This window comes from Mustela lutreola, chromosome 9 (assembly GCF_030435805.1).
Source record: "Mustela lutreola isolate mMusLut2 chromosome 9, mMusLut2.pri, whole genome shotgun sequence".
In the NCBI taxonomy this organism is placed as follows: domain Eukaryota; kingdom Metazoa; phylum Chordata; class Mammalia; order Carnivora; family Mustelidae; genus Mustela; species Mustela lutreola.
This window is the reverse complement of record NC_081298.1, coordinates 86386463-86408490: the sequence shown is the minus strand read 5'-3', so window position 1 is coordinate 86408490 and position 22028 is coordinate 86386463. Positions and strand designations below refer to the sequence as shown.

Genomic DNA, 22028 nt, shown 5'->3' with positions numbered 1-22028 from the left:
TGGTAGAATTTCTTGTGTTTAATTTCTAGAAATTGAAGCTAGAAAACAGAAAAGGAACAGAATAAATCCAGAATTTGCTCATTTGAAAAAAAAAATCAATGTAGACAAATCACTAGCTACCCCTTTTCAAGGGGAAAAGGAAGGACACACAAAAAGAATTAGACATGATAAATGGGGAATGATGATCAAAACAGAAGAAATTTAAAGTATCAAAAGAGACTATTTACAGAACTCTGTGAATATATTTGAAGATTTCATTGGAATGGCCTTTTTTAAAAATTTTTTATTTTTTATAAACATATATTTTTATCCCCAGGGGTACAGGTCTGTGAATCACCAGGTTTACACACTTCACAGCACTCACCAAAGCACATACCTTCCCCAATGTCCATAATCCGACCCCCTTCTCCCAAACCCCCTCCCCCCGGCAACCCTCAGTTTGTTTTGTGAGATTAAGAGTCACTTATGGTTTGTCTCCCTCCCAATCCCATCTTGTTTCATTGATTCTTCTCCTACCCACTTAAGTCCCCATGTTGCATCACCACTTCCTCATATCAGGGAGATCATATGATAGTTGTCTTTCTCTGCTTGACTTATTTCGCTAAGCATGATACGCTCTAGTTCCATCCATGTTGTCGCAAATGGCAAGATTTCATTTCTTTTGATGGCTGCATGGTATTCCATTGTGTATATATACCACATCTTCTTGATCCATTCATCTGTTGATGGACATCTAGGTTCTTTCCATAGTTGGGCTATTGTGGACATTGCTGCTATAAACATTCGGGTGCACGTGCCCCTTTGGATCACTACGTTTGTATCTTTAGGGTAAATACCCAATAGTGCAATTGCTGGGTCATAGGGCAGTTCTATTTTCAACATTTTGAGGAACCTCCATGCTGTTTTCCAGAGTGGCTACACCAGCTTGCATTCCCACCAACAGTGTAGGAGGGTTCCCCTTTCTCCGCATCCTCGCCAGCATCTGTCATTTCCTGACTTGTTTATTTTAGCCATTCTGACTGGTGTGAGATGATATCTCATTGTGGTTTTGATTTGTATTTCCCTGACGCCGAGTGATATGGAGCACTTTTTCATGTGTCTGTTGGCCATCTGGATGTCTTCTTTGCAGAAATGTCTGTTCATGTCCTCTGCCCATTTCTTGATTGGATTATTTGTTCTTTGGGTGTTGAGTTTGCTAATTTCTTTATATATTCTGGACACTAGTCCTTTATCTGATATGTCGTTTGCAAATATCTTCTCCCATTCTGTCAGTTGTCTTTTGATTTTGTTAACTGTTTCCTTTGCTGTGCAAAAGCTTTTGATCTTGATGAAATCCCAAGTTCATTTTTGCCCTTGCTTCCCTTTCCTTTGGCGTTGTTCCTAGGAAGATGTTGCTGTGGCTGAGGTCGAAGAGGTTGCTGCCTGTGTTCTCCTCAAGGATTTTGATGGATTCCTTTTGCACATTGAGGTCCTTCATCCATTTTGAGTCTATTTTTGTGTGGCCTTTTTTTTTTTTTTTTAAGATTTTTATTTATTTATTTGACAGAGATCACAAGTAGGCAGAGAGGCAGGCAGAGAGAGATGAAGGGAAGCAGGCTCCCTGCTGAGCAGAGAGCCGGACCTGGGGCTCGATCCCAGGACCCTGAGATCATGACCTGAGCTGAAGGCAGAGGCTTTAACCCACTAAGCCACCCAGTCGCCCCTGGAATGGATAATTTTTAAGACAACTATAATTTACCAGACTAGCATTAAGTCTTAAATGACAAGTTACCATATAAGAAAATAGAACTACTAAAGTACTCTCCCTCAACACTAAAATACCTCAGCCCAGTAGGAAAATTCTACCAAATATGTAAAAACCAGAATATCTCAATGGCTGTTAAACTTTCCAAGGCCATTAAAAAGGAGGCAAATTTCGAAGTACACCATTAATGCTGCACCTATCATAGGCATTACTTCTGACCATTCTCCCTTATGAGTATCATTATAACAACTCTTAAATGAAACATTAGCAAATGGATCTAATAGCACATTTTTAAAAATCATGACTAAGTGTGGTTTATTCCTATTGGCAAGGATGGTTTTGTTGGGAAACCATTTAATTCATTATATTCATAGAACTAAGAAGTAAAACCTTATGATCACTTCCACAGATGCAGAAAGGACATTTGACCCAATCAGCTCTCCCCAGGTTAACCTATAAACTTAACACTATGATTATAAAAATACCATCAGACTTTTCCCCCCCAATATCAACAAGTTACTTGTAAAATTTTTTGGAAAGATGAGTAAGTAAGAAAATCCAGGAAAATCCTGCAAAAGAAGAATAAGAGGGAATGATCCCACAGATATTTAAGCATACCATAAAGACTCTATAATTAAAAGTATTATATTGGTATCCTAATCAGAATAGACAATTCCTATGAAATTTAGTATATGAAAAGAGCCATTCAAATCAGTGAGGTAAAGATAAACTTCAGCTTTTTAGTAACTGGAATCTAATAAGTGGAATGATTATACTAGATTTGTTAAAATTGGACTAACTCCTCACACCATAATTAATTCAAGAAGGATGAAGGATCTAAGTCTAAACCTATAAGCACTAGGAAAAAAAAAACATGGGTGAAGTCCAGTATAAGCTGGAATTAGGGAAACTTTCAAGAGTGGTAGGCAAAATGGATCCTCCGAAGATGTCCATATCTGAATCCCTAGAACCTATGAATATGTTGTGCTACATGGCAAAAGGGACTTTGCAAATTATGAAAGGGACTTTCATAATTTTTAGAAACTGTATATTGTATATCTATATTTTTTCATAGTACAATCTTCTAAGAGTAAAATGTTAATTTAAAAAAATGTAATTACATTTGCATTATCCATTTGGGCACAATCTATCAAATGAACCAGAGTCAAAAAAATGTGGCAGTGAAAAGAGGTCAGAAAGTTTTGAAGTGTGAAAGAAATATGAACTTATCTTGCTGGAGGAATCCTCATGGAGAGCTCAAGAGGGAACCTCTCTAGGAGCAAATGAATGGCCCTGTCTGATAACCAGAAAGGAATGAGAGACCTTAGTGCTACAATCTCAAGGAACTGAAGTCAGCCAACAACCTGAATGAGCTTGCAACAAAATCTTCCCCACACAACCTTTAGACACCAGCCCAGCCCAGCCAGCAATTTGATTTCAGTCTTGTAAGGCCCTGAGAAAGGGGACCAGCCAAGCTGCACTGCACGTGGACTTCAACCCACAGAACAGTGCAATAATAGGTGGGCATTCATTTAAGGTGCTAAATTTGTGGTAACTGGTTATGGCAAAAAAAATCAACACACCAAATTTCACAATCTAGAAGTTAAAAGGGAAAAGTGCTAAATGTAATAACCTAAAATTAAAATATTTTACAAAGAAAAACCACATTAAACAAATTTTTAAGATACGACTAATGAAAAAATATTTGCAACTTATGTGAATAAAAATTTAATATCTCTATGGACACCTGGGTGGCTCAGTTAAGCTTCCAGCTTTTGATTTCAGCTCAGGTCATGATCTCAGGATAGTGAAATCGAGCCCCACATTGGGCCCCACACTGGGTGTGGAATCTGCTTAAGATTCTTTCCTTCTCCTTCTGCCCTTCCCCCCACTGCTTGTGCTGTCTCTTAAAAACAAAAACAACTTCCTATCTCTAAAATATTAAGAGCTGCTAAATAAAGAAAAAGACCTACATTCTTTTCTTTTTTAAAAATATTTTATTTATTTGACAGAGATCACAAATAGGCAGAGAGGCAGGCAGATTGAGAGGAGGAAGCAGGCTCCCCGCTGAGCAGAGAGCCCAATGCGGAGCTCCATCTCAGGACCCTGGGATCATGACCTGAGCCAAAGGCAGAGGCTTAACCCACTGAGCCACCCAGGCGCCCCTCTTTTTTTTTTTTTAAGATTTATTTATTTATTTATTTGACAGACAGAGATGACAAGTAGGCAGAGAGGCGGGGAAAGCAGGCTCCCTGCTGAGCAGAGAGCCTGATGCGGGGCTCGATCCCAGGACCCTGAGATCATGACCTGAGCCGAAGGCAGAGGCTTAACCCACTGAACCACCCAGGCACCCCAAGACCCACATTCTTAAAAATGGATTAAAGATAGGAACAGAACGTTCCCATCAAATTAAACCTCCCTGAGATATTTTCCACCTGTTAGATTCTCAAAGTCTGCCAGTATATTCTCTTGGCAAGGTTGGAGGGATGAATACATACACTGCCAGTGGAAATGCAAAAAAAATGTAAGTCCTATATAAGAGTATTTGGCAATCTCTAATAAATCTATGATGTTACCCTTTGATCCAGAAATCTCACTCACAGAAATCTAACCCAAAGGCACCCATGTCAAAAAAGAAAAAAAAAAGCATATATACACACATATATACATGGAAAGATGAATGCACAAAGTTATTCGTGGGATTCGTGATAGCACTGTTTGTGTATTTTTGTTTAATTTTTATAATAGTTACTATAGAGATAAGAAGGAACCAGGGAAAAGAGTACAGGTGTGGAACTTAGATTTCTTTGAATATGCCTTGGTTTATAGACTAGACTCTGGAACCATTAATTTTATATAATTATAAAACAATAAGCTTCTAAAAAATGTAATCTTGAAATGAAGCAAAGCTAACTAGGTATCCAACTGTTGCCATAATAATGAAGGAATTATTCCAAGTGACTTTTAAAAATACAGTATTTTTTAATTTTTTATTTTTTATAAACATATATTTTTATCCCCAGGGGTACAGGTCTGTGAATTGCCAGGTTTACACACTTCACAGCACTCACCATAGCACATACCCTCCCCAATGTCCATAACCCCACCCCCCTTCTCCCAAACCCCCTCCCCCCAGCAACCCTCAGTTTGTTTTGTGAGATTAAGAGGCACTTATGGTTTGTCTCCCTCCCAATCCCATCTTGTTTCATTGATTCTTCTCCTACCTACTTAAGCCCCCATGTTGCATCACCACTTCCTCATATCAGGGAGATCATATGATAGTTGTCTTTCTCTGCTTGACTTGTTTCGCTAAGCATGATACGCTCTAGTTCCATCCATGTTGTCGCAAATGGCAAGATTTCATTTCTTTTGATGGCTGCATAGTATTCCATTGTGTATATATACCACATCTTCTTGATCCATTCATCTATTGATGGACATCTAGGTTCTTCCCATAGTTTGGCTATTGTGGACATTGCTGCTATAAACATTCGGGTGCACGTGCCCCTTTGGATCACTACGTTTGTATCTTTAGGGTAAATACCCAATAGTGCAATTGCTGGGTCATAGGGCAGTTCTATTTTCAACATTTTGAGGAACCTCCATGCTGTTTTCCAGAGTGGTTGCACCAGCTTGCATTCCCACCAACAGTGTAGGAGGGTTCCCCTTTCTCCTCATCCTCGCCAGCATCTGTCAGTACCATCCATCTTTTTCAAAGAAATGGAACAAATAATACTAAAATTTATATGGAACCAGAAAAGACCTCGAATAGCCAAAGGAATATTGAAAAAGAAAGCCAAAGTTGGTGGCATCACAATCCCAGACTTCAAGCTCTATTACGAAGCTGTCATCATCAAGACAGCATGGTACTGGCACAAAAACAGACACATAGATCAATGGAACAGAATAGAGAGCCCAGAAATAGACCCTCAACTCTACGGTCTACTAATCTTTGACAAAGCAGGAAAGAATGTCCAATGGAAAAAAGATAGCCTCTTCAATAAATGGTGTTGGGAAAATTGGACAGCCACACGCAGAAAAATGAAATTGGACCATTTCCTTACACCACACACAAATATAGACTCAAAATGGATGAAGGACCTCAATGTGCGAAAGGAATACATCAAAATCCTTGAGGAGAACACAGGCAGCAACCTCTTCGACCTCAGCCGCAGCAACATCTTCCTAGGAACATCGCCAAAGGCAAGAAGCAAGGGCAAAAGTGAACTATTGGGATTTCATCAAGATCAAAAGCTTTTGCACAGCAAAAGTTAACAAAATCAAAAGACAACTGACAGAATGGGAAAAATACAGTATTTTTAACTTTACAACTCAAATAGGTATACCCAAGAATAAAAATAGTCTTTCAAAAAAATCCTTAACTGTTTTATAATCAGATCAGTGGCAGTATTATTGAGAATCCAATATTCTATACCACACGTGTGGTATAGAATAAAGCAAATGATAGTGATAGTATTAAGAACTAGGATTTTCAACATAAGAGAATGGTGATATAAGTACAGTAACACTGATGAAAAAGAAAAATCACTGGAGACCTGAACTTAAACTGACAATATCAGTATTAACTAATGATGTAGTATCTATTTTTAATGAAAGAGAAACTAAACCAAGCATCAAACAGGATAACAGAACAAATGGAAAAATATTCCATGCCCATGGACTGGAAAAACCAGTATTGTTAAAATGTCCATACTACCCAAAGCAATCTAGGAATGCCTGGTTGGCTCAGTCAATTAACACTCTTGATTTCAGCTCAGGTCATGATCCCAGGTCATGAAATCAAGCCCCTCTTCAGACTCTGTGCTGGGCATGGAGCCTACTTAAGATTCTGTCTTTCCTTTGCCCCTCTCACCCACCCCCCATTTGCTGTCACTCTCTCTCAAAAAAAGTTTTAAAAAACGTTTAAAAAAACCCTACCCCAATAAGCTACAGTTTCAATGCAATCCCTATCAAATATCATCAACAACATTTTTCACAGAACTAGGACAAATAATCCTAAAATTTGTATGGAACCACAAAAGACTTCAAATAGCCAAAGTGTTCTCGAGAAGAAAAGAATAAAGCTGGAGGTATACAATCCCAAATTTCAGGATATACTATAAAGGTATGGGAATCAAAGCAGTATGATACTGGCATAATAACAGACAATGCAGATCTATGGAAATGAATAGAGAGTCCAGAAATAAACTCATACTTTTATAGTAAGATCATCTATGACAAAGGAGGCAAGAATATACAATGGGGAAAAGACAGTCTCTTCAACAAAGTGTTGGGAAAACTGGACAGCTAAATATAAAAGAATGGAAACGGACCACTTTCTTAAGCCATACATAAACTCAAAATGAATGAAAGACCTAAATTGGAGACCTGAAATCATAAAACTCCTGTGAGAATATATAGGCAGTAATATCTTTTACATTGGCCACAGAAACATTTTTCTAGATAGGTCTCCTCTGGCAAGGGAAGCAAAAGGAAAATTACTTTTGCTGAACTATACCAAAATGAAAACCTTCTGTACAGTGAAGGAAACCATCCACAAAACAAAAAGACAGCCTACTGAATGGGAGAAGATATTTGCAAATGACATATCTGATAAGGGTTAATAACAAAAAATATATAAAGAAGTTATACATCTTAACTTTGCCCCCAAGTAATTCAATTGAAATCTGGACAGCTGAATAGAAATTTTTCCAAAGAAGTCATATAGCTGGCCAACTGACAAATGAAAAGATGCTCAGCATAACTAATCATCAAACTGAAACCACAAAGATATACATACCACCTCACACCACCAGAATGTCAAAAATCAAAAAGACAAGAAGTAACATGTTGGAGAGGATGTGGAGAAAAAGGAACCCTTGTGTACTGTTGATGGGAATGCAAATTGGTGCAGCCACTGTGGAAAAGTATAGAGATTCCTCAAGAAATTAAAAATAGGGGCAACTGGGTAGCTTGGCCTTTTAAGCATCTGCCTTTGGCTCAGGTCATGATCCCAGGGTCCTGGTCGAGCTCCACATTGGACTCCCTGCTCAGTGAGGAGCCTGCTTCTCCCTCTTCCACCCAGTCATGCTCTCTCTTGCTATCTCTTTCTCTCTCACACATAAATAAAACCTTTTAAAAATTAAAAATAGAAATAGCGTATAATCTAATATTTCTACTATGTATCTACTAAAATGAAAACACTATTGCAAAAAGATATATGCACCCCTATATTTATTACAGCATTACTTACAATAGGCAATATATGGAATCAAAGTGTCTATAATTATAATGAGTAGATAAAGGAGATGTAGTGTGTATAAACACACATAAGAATATTATTCTGTAAAAAAAAAAAAAAAAAAAAAAAGAAGGAAATCTTGCCATTTGCAACAACATAGATGGACCTAGGAGTATGATACTAAGTGAAATGAGTCAGAGAAAGATAAATACCATATGAGTGCACTCATATGTATAATTTAAGAAACAAATGAACAACAACAACAAAAAGAAAACTCTTAAATACACAGAATGAACTGGTGGTTGCCAGAGAAGAGGTAAATGGGGTAATGGGTAAAATAGAGTAGATTAAGAGTACACTTATCTTGATAAGCACTGAGTAAATGCATAGGTTTGTACACCAGAAACTAATATATTAATTATACTTCAATAAAAATTAAAAGAGGGAATTACTTATCTTTTAAGAGATACAATATAAAATATTTCAATAAAATAATCTGTCTAGGATTTGCTTTAATTATTCCAGAGAGTAGTGTGTGGAAGTGGTAAAGGATTGAGAAGAAATAAGATTGACCATAACTGATAACTGCTGAAGCTAGATGATGGAGAACTAGCTAAGGATCCATTATACTGTTCTCTTTGGTTTCAGACATGTTGAAATTCCATGATAAGGTGTGTGTGTGGGGCGGGGGGTAATATTTAAATAATAAGCTGGCATAAATAAAAATATCCTTGTAAATATCTTTGTAGACATTATGCTAGTGTTTAGGATAAATTTGAAGGGACAGTATTTCTAGACCAAAAAGAGAAATACTTTTATTTTTATGCATACTGCCAAATTTCCTTTAAGTGTTGATTTACAACAATATACAATCAACAGTATACGAGATGCGCATTTCTGAAACCCTTACCAACAATCTGAAAAGTTAGATAATCTGCTCAAGATCAGATGGCATGGCCAAGAATAAAACCCAGATAATGGTCAGTAATTATCATATTGCCTGAGTCAGATTATTAATTTGAACAGTGTTTAAATTTGCAGTTGAGTTCAAAAAAGGAGATGTGTGCTACACATCTTACTTACTTAGCTTACTGCTGTCATGCATTTGTCTTCTGAAATAAATGGCACTGTTTCCTTGATTATCTTATACACTGTTCTTTAAATCTGTCTCCTTTTGTTGGCTTTGCGCCTTCAAAGGAGACATCCATTCCAGTCTAAAATCTCCCAAAGATTTTCAGGGTATACACATTTCAAGATATGCAATACATGGAAGAATGAAAATCTTTTATGACATTGTTTGTTAAACTGACAGCTCTACTTAACAGAAGCCATTAAAATATTTACAAAGTAGCAGCTGCTCTTGTAAAAAAATACAGCTTTTTGGAGGCATAAAAATAAACAAGTTGGTAAGTACAAGGTAAGCCATTTGACGGCTTCTTTGTGTACATTGCACAAGATAAAGAGAATTCTGATATTTACAGACCAATTATACTGTAAAACCTTTTAAGTTAAAAGGACATGGACCAAGCAAGAACTATTTACAAAAATTCTTCATACTGATCTTTTAAACAATTTAGATAGTCCCCAGACATAATCTTATAAGAAGTATTAGGCTTTTGTTTTTTTTCTTTTAAATAAGCTTTGTTCTTAGAAGATAATTACATACATGTATACATCTAGAAACTGATTTGGGCATATGGACTACCAGTTTTAAATCTGCTCTAGAAAAACGAAATAAAATTCTAGATAATTTCTGCTTTCTGGCAAACACACAAGTTAACCAATTCAGTGAACTTTAACCCAAACTCTTCCGCTCTCTGCCTACGGAACAAAAATATATGACTATAAAAGTAATAGATCACTAAGGCTATAACCTCTCCCTATCCTATCCTCTGGCTTTACTGCAAAATTCTGCCTCTTTATATTTTGCTAATTTAAGACGTTATGCTTTGTTTACGAGGTGGCACCAAACTACTAGTCATGCCTACAACCTTCCCAGAAATTTAGTAAGCTCAATATTATATTTTTAAGTAAAGCCACACTAGTATAACTATAATCTAAGACCATCTGACTTCAGAATAAAGACACTGTTAAATTAATTTTTACTGTTCTTCCCTTCTGCTGACATTTCCCCCAACTGCAACAATAATCATTTGCTGCTACAAAGAAGCCTTTTAGTATCTTCCAAGAACTTTTCTTCTCTGCCTCTATGTTGTTAATCTTTATTTCTTCTGACCATTTTCCCTATCCTGCTATCAAACTCTAAGCCTATCAAGGACAGGGATTACTTTCTCTTCATGTTTATATCCCCTATCAGTAGCAACCTGCATAGAGCAGACTCTCAACAAAAGTTTGCTTATATGAATAACCAAAGCTTACTTTCACATTTGAAAATGGAACCACCTGAGAACTCCATTTATTGACATTTATACATTCTCATTTCAGGTTTGTGAATAGCAAAGAGTAAAAATGGCACATGTAATGGTAATCTAGAAAATAAGTTTGCTGATTAAAACACTCCCTACAAACATTTTTTTTTTCCTTAATACTAATAGATCTCTAAGAAGAATTTATTACTGACAATTACTGGAATCCAAACCATATGTATTTTGTAATAGACATGACAAAAACTGGTAACAATAAGAATTGGGAAAAGGACTCAATGTGAGGATAAATGCAATCATCTTTATCTGTGTTAAAGCATTTAGTTTTTACATGTTACAGTTTTACACACATTTTGTGGAAACTAGTGACTTCACTGTGGAAGGAGTGATTTTAGAAAGATAGGAGGCTTCAGGCCCCTGCTCCACGGAGACACCAACTTAAAAGCAATATAAAGAACAATATACCTTTGTGAGAACTTTAGAGACTAGTTAGGGGGCTATAGGACCCACACCAATACATAAACAAGAAAAGGGGTGGTTTCCAAAAAGAAGGAAAAAGTTCATTGCATTTTGCTCACCCTACACAATGCCCCTCTCCTCAGGCTGTGTGTTACAATAGGAAGAATACCACCCAGGAACCAGTCCCTCCCTTGAGACAGAAGAAATAGAGTGGAACTTAAGTACAGTGTCTGGCTTCTCTGGGACCTGCATAAGGAACTGATTTCTGTCCTTCCTAGCTCAGAGTGTTGATGAGATGCAGTATAGTCTGCTTATCAGGTTAGAGACCAGGTGAGGGCCTTGGTGCAATGGAACAGCAGAGGCTCTGCAGTCATGTAGGCAGACACTAGGCAGAAAAAGAAAAAGCAGGCAGAGGAATTTAACAGAAATAGAAACCGAAATAGAAAACTGATGGGGGAGGGGAGAATGAGAGATCAAAACAGTCAAAAGCACCCATATATACTAAAATCAAAGCACACACACAACCTCAAAAAAGACACATCAGAAAAGGTCTGAGAGGGCGCCTGGGTGGCTCAGTGGGTTAAGCTGCTGCCTTCGGCTCAGGTCATGATCTCAGGGTCCTGGGATCGAGTCCCACATCGGGCTCTCTACTCAGCAGGGAGCCTGCTTCCCTCTATCTCTCTCTCTCTGCCTGCCTCTCCATCTACTTGTGATCTCTCTCTGTCAAATAAATAAAATCTTTAAAAAAAAAAAAAAAAAAAAAAAGAAAAGGTCTGAGAGGCCCCAGAACCTCTAGCTAGTCCATTTTGTAATGATCTTTCCCAGTCCATAAAGACTAGGAAAAATGGCTATTTGTACAAATGACAAAATCTTGAGAAAAGATCACAGACATACAAAGAAACAGGGAAACGTGGTCTGATCAAAGGATTAAAAATAAGCCCAGAAATTGAAATTAAAGAAATGCATATGTATAAAGTTCCTAAGAACTTAAAGTAATTATCATGATGACCAGTAACCTTAGGGAGAATATAGATAATTACACAAATGAGGAAAACAATGCATAAACAAATGAGAGTATCTGTGAAGAGATAGAAAATATAAAAATAAAACAAAACACAAATTCTGCAGATCAAAAATACAATAATCAAACTGAAAAATTCACCAAAGTTGTTCAAAAACAGACTTCATCAGGCAGAAGAAAGAACTGGCAAGCTTGAACACAGGTCATTTGAAATCATTGAGTCAGAGGAACAAAAAGAAAAAAGAATGAAGAAAAGAATGATAGAGCGTAAGAGACTTATGGAACACAATCAAAGAGGCCACTATATGCATTATAGGAACCCCAGAAAGAAAAAAGACAGAAAGCTCATTTGAACAAAATAATAGCTGAAAATGTCCCAAATCTAAGGAAAGAAATGAAAACATACTCAAGAACTCAATGAATTCCAACTAACAAAAACACAAAGAAACCTACATTATAACCAAACTGTTAAAGTCAAAGAGAATCTTGAAAACAGCAAGAAAAAAAGACTCATCATGTACAGAGAAGCCTCAGTAATATGATCAGATTTCTCAGCACAAACCTTGCAGAGTGCAAGAGAACAGGATAATATACTAAAAGTGCTAGAAGAAAAAACTATCAACCAAGATTACTGTGTCCTATAAAAATGTGCCTTGAAACTGAAGAAGAAATCAAGATCTTCCCAAATAAAAGCTGAAGAAAGTCAGTACCACTAATCTGCCATACAAAAAAAATGCTAGAATTCTGCAAATGGAACCAGAAAAATGCTAAACAGCAACATGAAGTCATATGAAAGTATTAGGTTACCCAGTAAAGAAAGCTAAACACATGAACAAATATAGAATCCATACTATTGTTGCATAATCTACTTTTAATTCCTATGTAGCATATAAAAGATAAAAAAAAAACCCTGTAAATCTATGTTAATAGGTATACAATATATAAAGATATGTTTTTTAACAATAACAAATTGGGGGGACAAAACTGTAAAGGACTGGGGCGCCTGGGTGGCTCAGTGGGTTAAGCCGCTGCCTTCGGCTCAGGTCATGATCTCAGAGTCCTGGGATCGAGTCCCGCATCGGGCTCTCTGCTCAGCAGAGAGCCTGCTTCCCTCTCTCTCTCTCTGCCTGCCTCTCCATCTACTTGTGATTTCTCTCTGTCAAATAAATAAATAAAATCTTTAAAAAAAAAAAAACTGTAAAGGACTAAGGTGTTTGTATGAAATTAAATTTATCAGTTTAAAATAGATTTTTTAACTTTTAGGATATTTTATATAAAATATATATATATTTTGATTATATAATCAAAATTATACAAGAAATACTAGAGACTACACAAAAAAAAGGAAATGAGAAAGAAATTGCAGTGTATCAGCATTCACTACCAAAAAAGCAAACAAACAAACAAACAAAAACACCCACAAAGGAAAAAAATGTAGTAAGGGAAATAAAAGACAAAAGCTGTAAGACATTAGAAAAGAAGTAACAAAATGGCAATGGTATGACCTTCTGTATCAGTAATTAGTCTAAATGTAAATGGATTAAAATCCGAAGTCAAAAGACATAGACTGGCTGAGTGGATTAAAAAAACACGATCCAGGGACGCCTGGGTGGCTCAGTTGGTTGAGCAGCTGCCTTCGGCTCAGGTCATGATCCCAGCGTCCTGGGATGGAGTCCCATATCGGGCTCCTTGCTCGGCAGGGAACCTGCTTCTCCCTCTGTCTCTGCATGCCTCTCTGCCTACTTGTGATATCTCTCTCTCTCTGACAAATAAATAAAATCTTTAAAAAAAAAAAAAAAAACATGATCCAACAATAGGCTGAAAGTGAAGGACGGAAAAGGTATTCTGTACAAATGATAGGACAACAAAGTTGTCTAGTATCAGACAAACAGATTTTGAGGCAAAAATTGTCACAAGAGACAAAGAAGTATATTATATAATAATAAAGAGAACAACTCACAAAGAGGATATCAAAGAGGATATAACAATTATAAATTTCTATTTAACAAACACTGACAGAATTGATAGGAGAAATAGAGAGTAACAGAATAATAGTGGGAGACTTCAATACCCTTCTTTCAATAATAGAAGAACAACCAGGCAGAAGATCAGAAAGAAAGGATTCGAGCAGTACTATACACCAAGTGGACCTAACAGACATATGCAGAACACTGACACAATAAGTAAAATACATCCTTCTCAAAGTGCACATGGAACATTCCACTGGACAGATCTTAAATCGGGCAAAAACATCCAAGTCTTAACAATATTAAGAAGACTGAAATCAGGGGCGCCTGGGTGGCTCAGTGGGTTAAAGCCTCTGCCTACAGCCCAGGTCATGATCTCAGGGTCCTGGGATCAAGCCCTGCATCAGGTGCTCTGCTCACATCAGGCTCTCTGCTCGGCAGGGAGCCTGCTTCCTCCTCTCTCTCTGCCTACTCCTGATCTCTTTGTCAAATAAATAAATAAAATATTTTTTAAAAAGAAGACTGAAATCATAAAGTTATCTGTTCTTAATACAATGGAATAAAACTAGAAATCAACAGCAGAAGGAAAACTGAAAAATCTATAAATATACATACATTAGGATTTGTCAGAGAAACAGCACAAATAGAATAGATAGATACATACATACATGCATACATATATGAGGCATTTATTATGGGAATTGGCTCACATGATTGTGGAGATTGAGAAGTCCCCCAATATGCCATCTGCAAGCTTAGAATCAAGAAAGCTGGTGGTATAATTCAGTCCAAGTATGAGGCCTGAGAACAGAAGAGCCAATGGTATAACTCCCAGTATGGGGCCAAAGGCTTGAGAATAGTGGAGAGGGAAGTAGAATGGAGGGGAATGGGGTTGCGTACCATTGGTACAAGTCCCAAAGTCTAAAGGCCAATGAACCAGGAGTTCCAATATCAGAAGGCAGAAGATGGATGTACCAGTTCAAGAAGAGAGAGGTACAATTCATCCTTTCTCTGACTTTTTGTTCTATTTGGGTCTTGAATAGACTGGAAGATAACTGTCCACACTGGTGAAGTAGACTTCTTTACTTAGTCTACTGATTCAAATGTTAATTGCTTCCTGAACCCATTCACAGACATACCCCAAAATAATGTTTTATTGCCTATTCAGGCACCCCTTAGCTCAGTAAAGTTGACACATAAAATTAACCAGCAAAACATGGAGATTAAACTACACACTTTTAAATAACCAATAGGACAAGGAAAAAATCACAAGGGAAATTAGAAAATATCTTGATATCCAGGATCTATAATGAACTCCTCAAACTCAACACACACAAAACAGGCAATCATATCAAAAAATGGGCAGAAGATATGAACAGACACTTCTCCAATGAAGACATACAAATGGCTATCAGACACATGAAAAAATGTTCATCATCACTAGCCATCAGGGAGATTCAAATTAAAACCACATTGAGATATCACCTTACACCAGTTAGAATGGCCAAAATTAGTAAGACAGGAAACAACATGTGTTGGAGGGGATGGGGAGAAAGGGAAACCCTCTTCCACTGTTGGTGAGAATGCAGGTTGGTGCAGCCTCTTTGGAGAACAGTGTGGAGATTCCTCAAGAAATTAAAAATAGAATTTCCCTATGACCCTGCAATTGCACTACTGGGTATTTACCCCAAAGACACAGATGTCGTGAAAAGAAGGGCCATCTGTACCCCAATGTTTACAGCAGCAATGGCCACGGTCACCAAACTGTGGAAAGAACAATATGCCCTTCAACGGATGACTGGATAAGGAAAATGTGGTCCATATACACTATGGAGTATTATGCCTCCATCAGAAAGGATGAATACCCAACTTTTGTAGCAACATGGACGGGACTGGAAGAGATTATGCTGAGTGAAATAAGTCAAGCAGAGAGAGTCAATTATCATATGGTTTCACTTATTTGTGGAGCATAACAAATAGCATGGAAGACATGGGGAGTTAGAGAGGAAGGGAGTTGGGGTAAATTGGAAGGGGAGGTGAATTATGAGAGACTATGGACTCTGAAAAACAATCTGAGGGGTTTGAAGTGGCGGGGGGGTGGGAGGTTGGGGTACCAGGTGGTGGGTATTATAGAGGGCACGGATTGCATGGAGCACTGGGTGTGGTGAAAAAATAATGAATACTGTTATGCTGAAAATAACTAAATTAATATTTAAAAAAAAGAAAAGAAAATATCTTGACACAGATGAAAATGAAAACACAACATACCCAAATTTATGGGATGCTGCAAAAGCAGTGCTAAGAGAGAAGTTTATATCAGTAAATGTTTACATTAAAAAAGGGGAAAGATCTCAGATCAAAACTTAACTTTACACCTCAGGAACTGAAAAAGAAGATCTAAGCCCCAAGTTAACAGAAGGAAGGAAATAACAAAGATCAAATAAATGAAATGGAGACCAGAAAAAAACAATAGAAAAGACCAAGGAAACTAAGAGGTTTTTTGTTTTTGGTTTTTTTGGTTTTTTTTAACTTCAACAAAAATTGACAAGTCATTAGCTAGATTATGGAAGAAAAAAAAAAAAAAAGGAATGATTCCAAAGTGAAAATCCAAAGTGAAAGGGGCTGCTACAACCAATACCACAGAAATAAAAAGGATTTTAGGTGTATTATGAACAATCACATGCCTACAAATTGTAAAACGTAGAAGGAATGGAAAAATTCTAGAAATGGATAAATCAAAAAGAAAAGTCTAGGATTTGATGACTTCAAGGGAAATTCTACTACACATTAAAAGAAGAATTAACACCAATCCTCCTCAAACTTGTACTAAAAACTAAACAGAAAACAACATCCCAAACTCGTTCTATGAAGCCATCATTACTCTATGTAGGAGTGCTGACAATACTGATTTCACCTTTGGCCCACCATCTTGTTCATGTTCACCCAAAGACCTCTCTTGGGGTACATATTCCAGGCCCCTTAGAGATTAATACACATACCTTAGAAAGCCTGCCAAGGTCAGGATAGGGGGAGGCATGTTCTGGCCTCCCATGAGTCTGTCAGCAATAACATAGTCTTTTCCCCTCCTGATACACAGGTGGTGCCATAGAATCTAATTAAAGTTTAGCTATCAATTAGGTGCATGCAAACCCTTTGTGGTGTGTGTGAACACTTTGATCTCACTGCACTGTCATTTGTGGCCCCTTGCTCTAATAAAATCTGTGGACTAAGGTCTGGATTTTGTGGAAAATAACTGTGCAGTTGCTATGGATCATCTTCCACCTGATCTCCCCCCATCAATAAGTTACCCTTAATAGAACTCTGTGTAAACTGTAAGGAGTCACCTCCTTTGTTTTCCTGTCTCAAAGTGCCTTCTCAATTCAGGGTACTTTGATGTCCCTTCTCCACTTTCTAGCACCCTAATACCAAAGCCAAAGACACTAAAGAATAGACCACTATCTCTGATAAATGTTGATGCAAAATTCTTAACAAAATACTAGTAAACCAAATTCAGCAGCATATTAAAAAGACTATACTTCAAGTAATTTATTTCTGAAATGTAAGAACAGTTCAACCTACAAAAGTAAATTGATGTAATACACCACATTAACAGAATAAAGGACAGAAACTATGTATTTCTCAATTGATACAGAAAAGGCATTTAGCAAAACTCAATACCCTTTCATGATAGAAACTCAATAAATTAACTCTAGAAGGAAATTACCTTGACCCAAAAAGACCAAACTAAAATTATAATCCCACAGCTAACATCATAGTCAATATTGAAAAACTGACAGCTTTTCCTCTATAATCACGAACAAGACAAAGATGCCCTCTTTCTCTATTTCTTTTCAACACAGTATTAGAAATACCAACCAGCACAATTGGGAAATAAAATAAATAAAAGGCATCCAAATCAGAAACAGACTCTTAATTATAGAGAAGAAACTGATGATTGCCAGAGGAGAGGTAGATAGGGGGATAGGTAAAATGGGGATTAAGGAGTGTGCTTGCTGTGATGAGTACTGGGTGTTGTGTGCAAGTGTTGAATCACTGTATAGTATACCTAAAACTAATATTACACTGTATGTTAACTAACTTGAATTTAAATACAAACTTTTTAAAAATTCAGTGAACAATTTGTAAAGAAAATTTAAAAAACAATTCCATTTACAAGAGCATCAAAAAAATTAAAAATCTTAGGAATAAACCTGAGGTAAAAGACTTGTACACTGGAAAATAGAAAACACTGCAGAAAGAAAATAAACACAGCACTAAGTGAAAAAAAGCATCCCTTTTGTTCATGGATTGTAGGATTTATTTTTAAAATGCCCATACATCCCAAAGGAATCTATGGATTCAATGTAATTCTTATCAAAATCCCAATGACATATTTTACAAAAAGAGAAAAACCCACCTAAAATTCATTTGGAACCTCAAAGAGACCCTGAAGAATCAAATAGTTTTGATAAAGAATAAACCTGAAGGACTAACACGTCCTCACTTCAAAACTTACTCCAAAGTTACAGCAATAAAAACACTATAGTACTGGCATTAAAACAGACATATAGACTGATGGAATAAAATAGACCAGAAATAAACCTTTACATATATGGCCAAATGATTTTCAACAAGGGTACCAAATCCATTTGGTGAGGAAAAGGAAAATCTTTTCAACAAATGGTGCTTGGAAAACTGGATATCTATATTTTTAAAAATGAAGTTGGACCCTTAACTTGTACTATATATGAAAATTAACTCAAAATGGATCAAAGACCTAAACGTAAGAGTTAAACTACAAAAGTTTAGGGAGCAAAAAGGGGGAAAAGCTTCATGACATTGAATTTGGCAATGTTTACTTGAAGAGGATACCAGAAGTATAGGCAACAAGAGTAAAAATTTAAAACTTTTATTCATGAAAGGACACTATCAACAGAATGAAAAGGCAGCCTATGAAATGGGAGAAAATACCTGAAAATCATATGTCTGATAAGGGATTAATAATATTAATATAAAGTATTCCTAAAACTCAACAACGAGAATCAAACAACCTGATTCAAAAATGGGCAAAGGGACTTGAATAGATATTTCACCGATGAAGATAAACAAATGGCCAATAAGGACATGAAAATATGTTCAACATCACCAATAATTATGGAAATGCAAATCTGTATGCAAGATTATGCAAATCTGTATGCAAGAAATGCAAGACTGTAATGAGGTATCAACTCACACCCATTAGGATGGCTCAATTAAAAAAAAAATGAAAATGACAAGTGTTGGCAAAGTTGTGGAAAAATTGGAGCACTTTTGGTAGGACTGTAAAATGGTGCAACCACAAAGAAGACAACATGGTGGTTCATTAATTAAAAACAGTTGGGGCATCTGGCTGGCTCAGTCAGAGGAGCATGTGACTCTTTATCCGGGAGTCATGAGTTTGAGCCCCACACTGGGTGTAGAGATTACTTAAATAAAACTTAACTAAAGAAATTAATTTAAGAAATTAAAAACAGAACTTACATATGATCCAGCAACCCCACTTACAGGTATATATCCAAAGGAAGTATAATCAGGGTATCAGAAAGATATTTGCACACCCATCTTTGTAACAGAATTATTCACAATAGCCAGAAGCTGGAAGCAATCCAAATTTCCATGCATGGACAAATGGATAAGCAAAATGTGGTATATACATATGGTGGAATATCATTCAGCCTTTAAAAAGGAGGGAAATCCTAAAACATGGATGAACCTTGAAGACATTCTGCAGAGGGAAATATGCCAGTCACATAAATGCAAACACTACATGAAACACTTAAGTGAAGTATCCAAAGTAGTCAGATTTATAGAAACAGAAAGCAAAATGGTGGTTACCAGGGCTAGAGGAAGGGAAAGAGAAATAAATGGGGAGCTGTTTAATGGGTGTACAGTATCCATTTTATAAGCAGAAAAAAATTTTGGAGATCTTTTGTACAATAAGATGAATATACTTAATACTACTGAACTGCACACTTAAAAAACGGTTAACAGGGTAAACACACACACACACACACAGTGTGGCCCTAAGAGTTTTTAGCCTTTAATAAAACTTACGTTTCTTTAAATATATATTTCACAACTTCAACATGTTTCACAGTTTTTCTAAATAATGCCCTAAGCTACCAATTTTAAAAAGTTTGCTCTGTACATCGGTATGATGTGGGAATAGCAAACTCTCTACATACTTTAAAATTCCAATTAAAATGAGTAAATATTGGAAAAAATACATTCCTGTAAAAGATACTTTCCTTTTTTGCTTTCAAATTGTGTTCTATATGTGGGAAATAAAATAATTTACTTCTCTTCATTTTATAATATAATAAAATATTCCAGTAGCTGGTTAACAAAAACAAAAAATATTTGATTAATAAAATGCTGGATAAAACACTATGAATGGGGGTGGCGGGTGGCTCAGTCATTAAGCATCTGTCTTTGGCTCAGGTCATGATCCCCAGGTCCTGGGATTGAGTTCCGTGTCTGGCTCCCTGCTCTGCAGGAAGCCTGTTTCTCCCTCTTGCATTCCCCCTGCTTGTGTTCCCTCTCTCACCATCTTTCTGTCAAATAAATAAATAAAATCTTAAAAAAAAAAAAAAAGAAAGAAAGAAAAAACACTATGGGAAAGTTATGAATGGATTTTTAAACTTAAAAATGTGAACTTAAAAACACTAATTATTTAGTTACCAAATTCTCCTGGTTGAGCTAAGTGTCAGAATGACAAAAGTCATACAGGGACTAGGACTACAAGATTCACACTATATAGTTAACTGACAAATTTTTGAAAAGTCTCATCAGGCTGTGCAGAAGTTTTCCTGTAATCATACTTACAAAGGAGTTAGCAGAAATTTTACTTGATTTTTATTCATATCTCAATCATTTTTTAACAGAACTCCTGGCGCCTTTGGACAGAGGAGATAAGCTAAATGAAGCTTTTGTTGGCCTGTCTTTAGATCCTCAAGGAGAAGACACATTTCCAGATGACCTTCCTCCCTTTTGTTCAATTCAGAAACATATTATTCAACAAAGAACAGTGAATGTCTTCTCTAATAGGTAAGATACATTGAACTGAGAAAAGTGCTCCACAAAATATTTAGTACTAAACAAATATTCCCTGTTTAAAAGCAAACTAATACTTAAGCAAGAATATTTCAAAATGTCAAAGAAAAAAATATGCATTTTCTCATGATGGTGACTTTGCAGTAGTTTGGTCATGTGAGAGCAGGTATGATGGAGGAAGAATTCAATGTAAACAGAATATTGTTAGAGTGAATGTTATTCCAGGCCAAGATGAACATGAAATTACTATAACATATCAAAGTCTATTTTTATTCTGTTGTTAAATTTTAGAATTGTTAGATTATTAGATTAAAATATTTTAGTATATTTAGTATGTTTAGTTTATTTAGGTTGTAATTCATATGATCATAATTATGCAACTTTGTCATTAGTTCCTGAAATCTGATAAATGATAATTTCATATCTATCTAGCTGAATATATAGGTTGTTAAGAAAAGCAGGATAAATGTGAAATAAAAATACTAAACAAAGTAATATTATTTATAATGGTAATTATGTTAGTTACCATTATAATTTGCTCTGACGCAAAGGTCAGCATACTTTTTGTGTAAAGCACCAGATATTTGGCTCTGTGGATCATATAGACTTTATCACAATCCTCAACTCTGCTACTGTGGTATGAAAGCAGCCACAGAAAATACATAAATAAATGAGAGTGGCTTTGTTATAATAAAACTTTATTTACAAAAACAGGCAGTGGCCAGGATTTGGCCCCTGTTCTGCAGTTTACATGTCTGCTTTTAGGGAACCCAACTACATGCAATAATTGTGAAAAGGCCATATTTTTTATATATATCATAAGAATTTCTTATGAGTTATACATATATACTTATAATATCCTTGAAGAAAATGCCTTAAACTACATAGTTTGATTAAAGTAAATAAAGGAGCAGAATTTCCAGGTATGGCAGCGTTTAGAGGTTAGTAAATCCTCTCCCCAGAAAACAGTTATAAACTGGACAAAAATTACCACTTCAGAGCTCTGTAAATCAAATAGGGGCAAACAACAGTTTGATAAGCATTTATTCATGAAAAAATGCTGAACTTCTAGCAATAAAGGGGAAATCTGATGTTCTGGAGCTGCTCCCATCCTTTCTTG

The 22028-nt window shown here is 36.2% G+C and overlaps 1 protein-coding gene across 10 annotated transcripts in view; it reads left to right on the top strand.

The window, feature by feature from the left end:
* WDPCP (WD repeat containing planar cell polarity effector) overlaps positions 1-22028 on the top strand; it is a 573555-nt gene that overhangs the window by 452968 nt on the left and 98559 nt on the right. For all 10 annotated transcript variants that reach the window (XR_009357253.1, XM_059187803.1, XM_059187806.1 and 7 more), the window contains one exon: positions 20740-20902. Coding sequence is in view for 9 of the 10 variants with exons in the window: in XM_059187803.1 (XP_059043786.1) it covers positions 20740-20902 (163 nt within the window). In the remaining variant the exon portion in view is untranslated. The remainder of the gene's footprint in view (positions 1-20739; positions 20903-22028) is intronic.